At 43.9% G+C, this 12,502-nt stretch overlaps 1 protein-coding gene across 3 annotated transcripts in view; it reads right to left on the reverse strand.

The window, feature by feature from the left end:
* Positions 1–12,502, reverse strand: part of NPHP4 (nephrocystin 4) — a 288,934-nt gene that overhangs the window by 23,934 nt on the left and 252,498 nt on the right. For all 3 annotated transcript variants that reach the window (XM_066607298.1, XM_066607299.1, XM_066607300.1), the window contains 5 exons: positions 10,905–11,131; positions 8,060–8,249; positions 4,947–5,030; positions 4,502–4,658; positions 4,311–4,396 (listed from right to left, as the gene is read on the reverse strand). In XM_066607298.1, the coding sequence (XP_066463395.1) occupies positions 4,311–4,396; positions 4,502–4,658; positions 4,947–5,030; positions 8,060–8,249; positions 10,905–11,131 (744 nt within the window). The remainder of the gene's footprint in view (positions 1–4,310; positions 4,397–4,501; positions 4,659–4,946; positions 5,031–8,059; positions 8,250–10,904; positions 11,132–12,502) is intronic.

Below are 12,502 nucleotides of genomic sequence, written 5' to 3' on the forward strand. Positions count from 1 at the left end.
ATGACAACCTCCATAGGAGCTAGAGTAGTTGTCAGACCACTTTCCAGGAAGACTATGGATTAGAAAAAGATTCCTTAAAGCATACATGAGTTTTCAGCAAGCTTTCTAAAATATACCAGGTTCACCTTATGCGCTTATTTGCTGCTGTTTGCATCCTGTTTCATGTCTAAGTTCTGATATTCATATGGCCTTCTCCATTTTTCTGTTTGCAATCCACTATCAGGGAATGGGTGTATAGCAAGCATATCCTTCAGTGACCAGACGTCCTTGCCCTTACTTCCCATGCAAGAGAAGAGGAGGGAGGCAGCGCTGCAGGTCGGCACTCACAGAGGGGAGGGTTGTTACCTGTGGAGTCAACAGCCAATTACAGGCTGCAGACTCCCACAGTGTGTGGCTCTCCCACTGAGAGACTGCGGTTGTGAGTGGTCAGAGCTGCAGTCTATCAGTCACTGCCGGCCAACGATTACCAGGGGGAGGGGCTAGGTCCGTGCTCTACTCACCTTCAGAGCGATGGATGCACAGCCGGTAAATAAAAATGCAAGACGACCTTTGGTTGCATAACCACGCAGATCACATGAGTCGGATCTGGTCATAATTATATACAGAAGATACCCAGTTTTGGGTGGTTTCACACCTGCACTGGGGGATTCCGCTTTCCTGTTCTATTTGGGGAGCAGGAAAGTAGAATCCCCGCGGCTGAACGGATCCATCTCTGGACGTAAACAAACAGCGCTGGAAGAACTCCATTGAATATAATGGGGTCTGTCCTATTTCCATCCGGCTTATGGACGGAAGAAAAAGCGTGGCACGCAGCACTTTTTTTCCCAGGTATTTGGTGCCGGATCTGTGACTGAATCTCTGCCCGAAGGTCCCAATGCAGATGTGAACCCAGCCTTACACCAGCATGGCCGATATCACTGTGTATACTTCTCCCTGTATATAGTGATATGGAGTATACTGGTATAATCTGGGTATCTCCTGTACATAATTGTATATGTACAGCTGGTATAACCTGGGTATATACTGTATATGATTGCACATTTTATGCACAACTAAAAAACGCATCATAAAAAAAAAATACCCTGTATGTATTATTTGAATCCACATGCGGTTTTTAATACTGCATGCAGTTTTTGGATGTGATTTTAATTGTGGTTCAAAAATGCAAGAAAAAACATGAATACAGGCTTAAGCTGGCTGCATACAACCAAGTCGGAATCAGACCCTGTGCCCGGGTGGCATCCACGCGTACCTGTCATTTCCTTCTTATTTCTGTACTGCAGATGGTCCACAAGGCGAGCCGTCGGACCTGCGCAGTACTTTTTTTTTTTTTAAATCACTGACCTTCCAGCACCGTCGCTAGGCGATGACGCAGGTGCTCCGACCTTTCTGCAATGTCCTTGCGTAAGGGCCGCAGCTTGGAAGGCTTGCGTTAAGTTGCATGGAGGCCGTCCGTGCAGAATCTGCACTAAAATAGAGCATGCTGCGATTTTTCCACCGTGAGCGGAAAACCGCAATGGATTTCTGCTCATGTAGAGGGAAAAACGCTTTTCCATAGCATGCTAGGGGCGGTACATGCTGCGAAATCCGTAGGCGGATGCCCGCTCTATATTTCACAATGCAAATCCGGCCGTGTGCAGCCGGCCTTAGACTAATTTCACATGGGCGAGTCTGATATCGGGCCGTGAAACTATGCCCCGTATCACACTTGCCAACGTGCGATGTCCCCATGCATGTGAGGGTTTTTTGTGTTAAAACCAGCTCACATCACATCATCATATTTTCTTGGAATGCAGAAAAAAACCCACTCATGTGTATGATCACATTCAAAAGAATGGGGTTCATATTCATGCGCGATATGTGCGTCTCGCAATGTACAAATCTTACGCAATTTTCACGGCCATGTGAAAGCAGCCTAAGATGCTTACCAACAGAAGTTTATGTAGTCCAGGAAATGAGTCATATTGAGAAAGCTTGCGCCAAGGGGCTAGATCATGTATGTAAATTAGCACGTTTTACTTATAGGTACAGGTACAGATGGAGGAGGGGGGCCACCTGAACTTTTGAACCCAGGCCTCTGAGCCTTTAGGTACGCCCCTGCTACTGATCCCTATTTCTAATAAAGTCCCTTGAAAACTAGCTGATCACAAGGTGTCCCAGCAGGTGGGCACCTTGTGATCAGCTAATTTTCAAGGGACCCTCTTAGAAATGGGGATCGTCCAAAAGAGACACCCCCTTTAAGAAGAATGACTGTGTACCATTCTCTACAAACAGGATACCGGAACTCTCCTTCGATTTACTCAGCCTATACTATGTAAAAGAACGGTGTCTACAGAGTCAGCTATTTTCTATGAAAATACTCTCTAGCTTCTGCTATCATTACCCTTAGAAGCTAGACGCCCCATCCTGTCATGGCCTCGCCTCTTGTAATCTTCGCCACCTATACATAGTTTTTCTTTCCTTGTGTCACAAGAAACTGCCTCTTTAATGGCAGCTGTGAGTCGGAGAAATGAACGGTCGACACATTACATGCCACTATTGGGTCTGTATGACTAAAGATTGGCTGTAAATAAGCTTTTGTATCTCTTAATGTCTACTTTGGCTTTAACTTGTATTGTTGTAATGCAGTGTCATTCTGCGTTCAGCAACACAAAAACTCATTTAGTAATATTTTGCATAATGCATGTGACGGCCCGAAAATCTAGTACGTCTGCGGCCAATAAAACAAGAAGCTGCCTAGAAGCTAGCTCTGCCGTCCATGGGCTGACTATGATGCTGATTGGAAGTGTAGTTAGAAGATTAGGAGCAGGCTGGAAGATAAAATGTTGTAATTATTCCAGGTGCCACAATACATTTTGTCAGCCACCATTCTCAGAAGACAAGTGACTAAATGATTAGAAGAGCTAATCCGAGAAAGCTTTGTAATGCGGCTTTAAAACGGACAAAAATGAAATCCATTTTGCCCACTGTTACAAAACAGCTACAAGCGTGTAATCATGTAAGAAGTAGGGCCTACCTCCACTCCTAGGCAGATTCATGTGCGCATAGGAAAGAGGCTGTCAAATTTCTGGAATTTCCAAATGATATGGGATTAAAGGGGGAATTCACTGGTTAATCGCCTGACAAGAGTGCAGTTTGGGAGATTCTCATTTCTCAAAACCTTTCTTCTTCAACTACTGATCCCCATGGTAGTGCTGGGTGATCCATCCCCAACACACCTAAATGGGTGCTTTCAATAGTGGTCTATCCCTTATATATAGAATACACAACCCCCATCGGCCTTTCTCTAGCACCAAGCCTTATAGATGTTATAGTTGCTCAAACATTAGATCATTTTTCAACCCAAATCTTTTGGCCCCTGCTTTCTCCCTGACACGGCCAAATGGATGTGTCATTTCAATGGAGGGGGAGAAGATGGTAGACAAATAGTTACTGGATGCATCAGGATAATCTCTGAGAAAATAGCATGATTCGATAGGTAAAAATTTTACTTGTTGATCAGCGTTTGGGACAAGCCAAGTGGTTGTCCTTCCTCTAGAGTACCTGAGAGTTACAAGTATCCACTTTTACCCCACTAATATAAATAAATGATGATAATGCAATGTTGTAGGATTCTGCTGCTTCTACTCCATTTTATTTTCACACTTTTGTGTCCTGCGTGCTTATTGGTTACCTTTAGATCTTCTCCAAAATTTGACGTAGAAGTGCTTATCTAAACCCCTTTTTGGCTTGCTTCTCACCTGAGCATCTCGGGTGACATTTTTGTGATAAAAATCACATAAGTGAACAAGTTACTACTTAAGATAAGCAGACTCCTTTCCTGAAATACTCTGTGCCGATGGAGAATACATAAATAAAACTTACTCTGACATGAGCAGAATCCAATCCTAATGTCTTGTCCTCACTAACACAACCACATTAACAAATAGGTCACTGCTTCCTACAACATTGGCACACTCTTCCCCTACTGCTGGCATCATTCCTCTCATCTGAAAGCACTTGGTCTCCTCCAACTTCATACCACTCTCTACTGTGCTGAGAGTCCAACAGAGGCAATGACCCTGTTGCTGCCTCTATTCTTGCATAGTGCTCACTGAATGTTATGTAGATTGGAAAGAGTAGACAGAAGTACTTATAAATCGCTTCTATCTCCCCTACAGGGTCCTAACTTTGCACCCAACCTACTCCTGCTAAACTGCAGAAACTTTAAAGCAGCAATGAAAAAATATTGCTGGAGCTTCTAGGACTTGTACCAACTGCCATACAGTGGGTTGTCATTAAAGGGGTACAATAAACACAAAAGCACTTACCAATTTCTTGGTATCACAGATAACATTGGGGTCACTGCATTGCACATAGAGCTCTGGTTCCCCTCCGGGCATTCCAACAGGGGCTCCTAGGAAAAATCAGAACATACTGATTCATATTTCTAAGAACAGATACATTCAGCACATGTCAATGGAAAGTGCATTCCTGGCCACATAGTATTATTTTATCCTACCTGGAAGTGTGTACCATGGTGGTAACCGGATGGACTTCTTCAAGAATGTCAATTCCGGGTGGTAAAATCGAAACGTTTGGTCAACAATGTGTGGTTGAGGTTCAACGCTCACTTGCAGAATGGCAATGGGTTTACCATCTGAAGCCTTAAAAGAAACCTGGTACATAGAAGAACAATACATTCTGTCAGAGACCCACCATTGAACATCCCACCAAGACTGCTAAACAACAAATCTGTCAAATTCTATAGAGATCAGAAATGTGTTTCAACATAACTAAGCAAATGTACCATTCAGAAGTCTAGGAAAAGAGGTTAATAGACCATGTGGAAACCGATATAGTGGCCATACTGGCTCTCACACAGCTTTACTATTAGGAAGATGTAGACATGAAAGAAGACAAATTAAGGATTTATAAAAAATAATACTATGCCCAGTATATCTTACCTTCATCTGTTTGGAAGACATGGTGTTTGGATTGAATTGGAATGATCCATTTGTATCTTTTGATAAACTGGCAGCACCAGGACTCTGCATCCACAAAAAAAACTTCATGTATAGCATATACATATAATATAGATTTATTAACAGCTAAATACGCACGTGCTACTGGTGTTTAATGCCACTGCCTGGCATTATACCATATGTCCTGCACCGTTCTATATTATATACTTGGTGCAAATTTAGAAACCAGAATTCTACTAAAAAAAAGTCAATTTTGTGCAAGCCGTACTTACACAAAAATTTGTAACTTTATTCTCTTTTATCACCATTCTTGCCCCTTTTCTGAAAAGTAGGTGGAGTTTAGCAGAAGGAGAGAGCAGCCGTAGCCTAAAGAATGTACTAGAATTCACCCCCAAAACTGGCAAAAATATTGTGCAAGTCTGCTCCAGCTCATATCTGATGTAGATTTCACTTTCTGCCGGACAACAAGAGATATTGGAGATTTATTACGAGGCATACAAAACTGTATTAAATGCGGCTCATTTCATTACAGCACACTAAGGCCACTTTCACGCGTGTTCAGTTTAACGCCGCTCGGAACCGGTGCATTTTACCACAATTTCAAATGGTGTTTTTGACTGCATGTTGCAGTGTTTGACATAGCTTTTTAACGCACCCCATCATTGTGATGGGTGATGGGGTGTGTTAAATGCGAAAACACAGAAAAATAGAACAGACAGAACTTGAAAATCACAGGGTTACAAATGCAGAGTTTGAAAGCTGGTCTGGGAAGCCACTTTAAAGTCCATGGGAGTGTTGTACTGCGGCGCTTGGGATGCCGCACTAATCGCAATAAAAAGCGGAGAGCAGACTAAGACTCACGGAAAACTCTAAGTGTCCTGTTTATGTTTATTTTATACTGGGTGGTTACTTCACAACTAATGAAAATCACTAGGGAATACAAGAAGGTGAAAGTCAATTTATTCAGCAACCTCAGATATAATTGATAAAACAAACAAGCTTTCACAAGCTTTGAACATGGGAGATTGCATGTAAAGCTTTAGTGAGAGCAGAACTAATACTGCTGCACTTGTGGATTGTTGGAGAATAGCAGAGGTTACAAAAGTAGCTGCATTTTTCACAACCGTCTGATATGTCTGAGAGACATGTCAAAAGTTTTGATTAGTGGAGTCCTCCTGCTGATTGCTAAAACAAGGGGGCTGCAGCACCCACTTGACTGCTGTGCCCCATTGGCTGTTTTTGCTATTTTGCTGCTCCTTCCAGCAGCCATTGATGCTCTAGAACAGTGGTCCCCAACCTTTTTGGCACCAGGGACCGGCTTCAAGCAAGAACATTTTTACAAGGCACGACAGGGTTGGGCGGGATGTGGGTGGGGCTTTGGTTATATGGGGCGGGGTTATGAAGGGGGCTGGAGTTTAGTGCATACTTATTCAATTCTGACATTTAGAATGTCCTGGCAGTACACACATAGGGCAGTATAATATATCCCCCCCACCTGGCAGCACACACATAGGGCAGTATATAATCTATTCCCCCCTTCCCCCAGCACACACATAGGGCAACATATAATTTATCCCCCCCCCAGCACACACATAGGGCAGCATATAATTTATCTCCCCCCCCTGTAATAAGTAGCCCCCACCCCCAGTAATTAGCAGCCCCTCCCCCTGTAATAAGTAGCCCCCACCCCCAGTAATAAGCAGCCCCCCCAGTAATAGGCATCCCCCCCAGTAATAGGCAGCCCCCCAGTAATAAGCAGCCCCCCAGTTGTAAGCAGCTCCCCCAGTAATAAGCAGCCCCCCCAGTAATAAGCAGCCCCCCCAGTAATAAGCAGCCCCCCCAGTAATAAGCAGCCCCCCAGTAGTAAGCAGCCCCCCCAGTAGTAAGCAGCCCCCCAGTAGTAAGCAGCCCCCCAGTAGTAAGCAGCCCCCGCAGTTGTAAGCAGCTCCCCCCAGTAGTAAGCAGCCCCCCCGTAGTAAGCAGCCCCCCAGTTGTAAGCAGCTCCCCCCAGTAGTAAGCAGCCCCCCCCAGTTGTAAGCAGCCCCCCCTCAGTTGTAAGCAGCCCCCCCAACCCATATACTTACCTCCTCCCTGCTGTCAGCGTCGCTCCCTCTCTGCTTGCCCAGACGTCAGTGTGCAGCCCTGCACGCTTCCTCCCCGAGTCCTCTCCTGCAGAACTAATGAGCAGGGGACTCGGGGAGGATCCTGGTTGCACACTGACGTCAGTGTGCGCTGGGACCAGCGCGATTACCAGCGGGGAGCTGCGGCGCCCCCGCTGGTAATCGCCTCAGTGGTCAGCGGCGTCGGCACGCCGCGAGTCACACAGCACAAGGCAGCGGGCCGGATTGGGCCCGCGGGCCTTGTGTTTAAAAGAAAAGTTCCGCGGACCGGCGCTAACCACCTAACAGCCCGGTGGTTGGGGACCCCTGCTCTAGAAAACCTCTATGTAGTTGTCTTCAGCTGGCTGGAGGACCCAAAAAGCAGTGAAGAAAGGTGAGGGGGCACAGTGCCGGGTGAGAGCTCGTTCTAGCAAATAGGGGGGGGGGTCTCAGCAGTGAGATTCCCGCTGATCAAAACTTTTGGCATGTCTATTCTTTAAGGTTTCCAAAGGGTGGTGCAAATGACAAATAAATGGGACTAAGCCCAATGCCTGTGTTGGTTAGGTGGCTAATGGAGGATGAAGCTTAATCTCTTTAGTGGCACGCCAGGAAAATCTCCGGGGCTTGCTGCACTGACCATACAGTTAAACCCTGGAAGATTTCCATGGACATCTAGTGCTGAAATGTGCAGAGCACTGAGCTGTCATCTGAAATATTCCGGAGTTTTTATTTGCATTGCTGACTCAATTAAAAAGGGGTTAAAGTGGTGTTGTTAGACTTATACAGGTAAGATGAACAACAGTGCATCACATAATGGAGAGCGTGAGATCTCAGTCTCCTAAACAGCAGTACAATGCTTTTCAACCTAGGGGATGGGCAAAAATACTAAGGAAATACTCTTAAACTGGCCAGTAAATGTATGTACGATGATGCGATACAATATAAAATCTATAATTTATATCTATAATCTAGAAGCAACAATATTTGTAAACTGACCTGCACCAAAGACATGTGATCCATGCAGAAAGTCTGATATTTGAATGGAATATAAACAGTCTCCTTGGGTCGGAGGTATAGCTGGGGGGTATCACTCTGCTGCTGAACGTGAAACATATTCTCCTCTATGGGTGTCGTTGTGTTGGTCAGCTCTTTAAAATGTCTCCATTCTTGTGTATCCATGATCACCCTGGAAAGTTATACAGAATCCTTAAGCTCTAGAGGCTACATCTTATATAGTCAGCTGACTTGACAATCAAGTCCAAAGGCCAATTTCCTCAAGGTATAATAGCTTTTTGGATGCGATTCTTATCTCTGGATTGGACAAGGGTGCCAATACGAAGTCAATAAACTCTTGCTTGGTTCTTTTAGATCGAAAGCCTGAGGCAGTACTGCAGGGAGATTCTGATTCTTTCTTCCCTATGCAGCGTTGATATGGAGCTCATGTATAGACCCAACATCAACATTCACTTTGGAGAGATGTACATACTGATGTGGATAGTGATATGAATCCCGACAAGTTCTCGATGAGAACACTACGCTTAACAGAAATCAAAAGAGGATTTACCATCACACTCTCTCAGTATTACATTCTCAGGCATTGGGTCTGTAAACTCAAGTCATCTTAGCTAAAAATATGATAAAAAACAGTTTTCTGATATTTTGTAACATCACACCAAAGGATCTTTTGGAGAGTCACCCTACAGTGAATATTAGTTTGGTTTGTGTAATCTCAATAAGTCCAACATTCAGCACTAATTCCTTAAAGGAAGTCTGTCTCAAAAAATGACAGTTTCATTACTATTCAACAACCATTTATGTCACGGTACAGAGGTTGTATTCAAACACAACAAATACAATATAATATAGGGGAACACAGGACCCATGTTTTTGTGATCGGTGGGCTTAGCAGTGGTTAGACCCCACCAATCAGACACTTATCTCCTATCATATGGGATAAGTTTAAAACCTTTTACAAACCCCTTTAAGAAGTTAATGACTGCTGAATATTGTACCTAAAAAAACTAAAATTCTGAAAACATAGCAATTTTACAATTATACTGGTACATCAGAACCTAAAACACATTTACAATAAAAAGTAGGAATTGATTTAATTTTTTTAACCCAGTAAAGCATTACAGTCTTAAAATTCCTTGAGGTGGCTACCATGTTGGAATTTATCCCAGGCAGTGTAGATCTTCCTCTCAGACAAGAGGGATTACATCTTGTACTCGTCTATATAGTGTAAGAGCTAACTTCTAGCCCCCTTAGCTGGCACCTACTCAACCATATGCCATCCCATGCCCTGGATCCCTCATCTGGAAGGCTTTTACTGCAAGTGCAGTTTATTAAAAATAAACAGTTACAAAAAAGTAAAGCGTCGCCTTTAGAATTACCTGGATTTAAGCAATGATTACTAATAACATGTGAGATGATTGTTATCCAAGTCCCAATTAGGTCGCCTGCACACGACTGTATTTGCATTGCAGAATCCTGAACGGGTGTCCAGCTCTGGGTTCTGCAGCAAATACTTTCCATAGCATGCTATGGGAATGTGATTCTTCATGCAGACGAGCGGAAATTAATTGCAATTTACGCTCACAAACGAAAAATTGCAACATACTCTATTTTTGAGCGGATTCCACTCGGATATCTTATATTGAAGTCAATGGAAGCCATCCAACCCATGGCCCGTTTGCAATTAACATTGCAGAAAAGTTGCGGGACCCGCGTCACGCCTAGCGACAGCGCTGGAAAATCTGTACTGTGCATGTTCGATGGCGAGCCGTACGGACCATCTGCAGTACAGTGGAAAGAAGACAATGACAGTAATGCAGGGTCGGATTCCGCATGTGGAATCCAGCCCATTCGCGTGCAGCTGGCCTTAAGCTACTATTAGATGCAGTGTTTCTCCCCTGCAAAATGCAGACTGAGCTCCGCTGACTACGACCAGCACCCCAACTCATCACGAGTCCAAGTGCAGACTGCAATGAGCGTTTCCCTGCCCGGGTTTTTCTGGAAAGAGAGGCGCCATGTAACAGCAGCCAAAAACAATCTAATTAAATTTATAACACAGTCTACTCTTCACTGCATTGACTGAGCACATGGAGTAAACATATAAAGGGCAAAGAGAAAAAGTAAGTGAACCCTTGTGTTAATGACTCCTCAAAGAGCTAACTGGCAAGTAAGGCCTCATGTCTATGGGCATAATTGAATTGCGGAATCCATGCGTATCACCGGCACGTGCAATCCACAGTTCAATCAGCCCATAGACAATCATTGGGCATCCGCATGTAATTAAATACCTGCGAATGTCCTTTTCCTCCAATTTGCGGATAGCGTGCAGTAAAAAAAAAGAAAAAAAGGCAGCATGCTCCATTTTCTGTGGATTCCCACACAGACAGCTTCCACTGAAGTCAATGAAAGCCATCACACTGCGGACGTGCCATGGATCCGCGGGAAAGCAGAAGATTTTCTTTACAAAATGCACTGCGTATGTGTGCGGCGTGCCAGCAGGAGTCCCTGTGCGCGTCCATCGTGCAGAAGAAAGAAGATCTGGCTGGGCAAGACCCACACCACATCCGGATAGGTAAGAAAATATCCATGGCTGCGGGCACGGGGGAATTCAGCACTTAGGATCTGCATATGCCATGGACATGAGACCTAAATTATTTGTTTTGTTAGATTGTGTTTATCAACAATTGAGATGTAGATAACAATCAGTACACATTTTATCAATGCAGAAATCCAGATTCCAAAGGGTTCACTTACTTTTTCTTGCAACTGCATTTAATACACAGACACAATGACAATATAACAGAATGCTCTATGTTGCATATTGTACCTGAGGTTTGGATGATCAATCTCAATAGATACTGTGTACTGGATGTTATAAGGGTTTTTAAGTTGAAATTCAAAGAATTCTGCAGTGCCCAGCGTAGCATAGACAGTGTAATTTGAGGTAATAGCCTGATTCAGCATACTGGAGATACACTCGGCTTTGGTTCGTTCCCGGTATGCTTCAATGATCTGCAAATCTCTAGTGTGCTGAGTGCGCTGCTCATGTTGAGACTAGAAACAAAAAAAGTGAGAAAAACACAGAAAAACAGCTCAGTAGCAATGCCTCAGAATTAGGGACTCGGCCTCTTTGTGTCGTACAGGTCTAACCAGAACCCCTCTTTTATCATATTTACTTTGTACATTTGCTACATTTTATGGGAAACTTGGGTGACAATTATACCATTCCAGTTCTCACAACGGTTTTCTTCCAGCTTTCTAGTGTCCTGATCAGCATATCCTTCTGGTTATGCAATGAATTTAGGAGCCATTCTGCCATTCTGATATCAGAGAAAGCTGAGTGACAGCCTTTGTGTAAATTGGGCCATTTCTGATGTCGATCACATATCTTAAAATGATAAAATATGACCAAGACACGATTGAATATAATTTTGAATACATTGACTGAAGGTCTTATATTCACTGGGATTCACAATTTAGGAGCAAATGCCGTTTGAAAAGGGGTGGTCCATTTCAAACAATGCTGATTTGTTTGAAAGATCCCCCAACAATAAGCTGATCAAAGCATATCCATCCAAGTAATCAGTTGTTGCCAGGATCTCCCACTTTTTACAGGTGTAATTTTGCAACTGCACCACAGGGGAAATAAAGAATAGCATGAACCCCTCATTGAAATCAATGGTCTGTCTGTGCAATGCACAAAGTATATTCCGGGTCCCCCAGAGAGTTGCTCTTTGCAACAGTTATTTTTACTGGTTAATAGATGAGGGTTTTAAATGAGGGCCCCCTTCAATTTAAGGCCCATTACCATATCAGGAGAAGAGAAACAGTGGGTGTTAGGTGTGCTTGGACACAGTTTAGAGACCGGGCGAGTCAGCAGCAACAGGTTTCAGCACTGGACCGGCGCCCTCATCTGGCTGCACCTCTCTACTGATTCCGAGTGTTCCACAGGTGATATGGCAGGTCTTATAAGAAGAATTTGAAGTTGACAATATTCTGGAATCCGAGATTTCAAAGGTAAAGACCAGGAAAGGTGCCAGTCTGGTGCTGAAATGCATTGCTGTAGACTCTCATAGAATGGTACAGTTGGAAGGGACCTTCGGGGTCATCAGGTCCAACCCACTGCTCAATACCAGATTCTCTAAATCATCCCAGACAGACGTCTGTCCAGTCACTGTTTGAAGATTCTTCCAACCTCAACACCTGCCCTTTCTCTTTTCTTCTGCCACACTTACCGGAGGATCACCAGCTATTGGGGAAGTTGCTGCTGTAAGGACCCTGCTGAATTGCTATTTTTCTAGGTACCAATTTTCTATTGCTTCAGTGTAATTTTACATTGCAGTATTACACTGTGGACCATCTTTTTTGTTTGTTTCTTCATGACCATATCCGTCCCTTACCCCGTCCCAATGCTGTCGCCCCCCC

Source organism: Eleutherodactylus coqui, chromosome 6 (genome assembly GCF_035609145.1).
Source record: "Eleutherodactylus coqui strain aEleCoq1 chromosome 6, aEleCoq1.hap1, whole genome shotgun sequence".
NCBI lineage: Eukaryota > Metazoa > Chordata > Amphibia > Anura > Eleutherodactylidae > Eleutherodactylus > Eleutherodactylus coqui.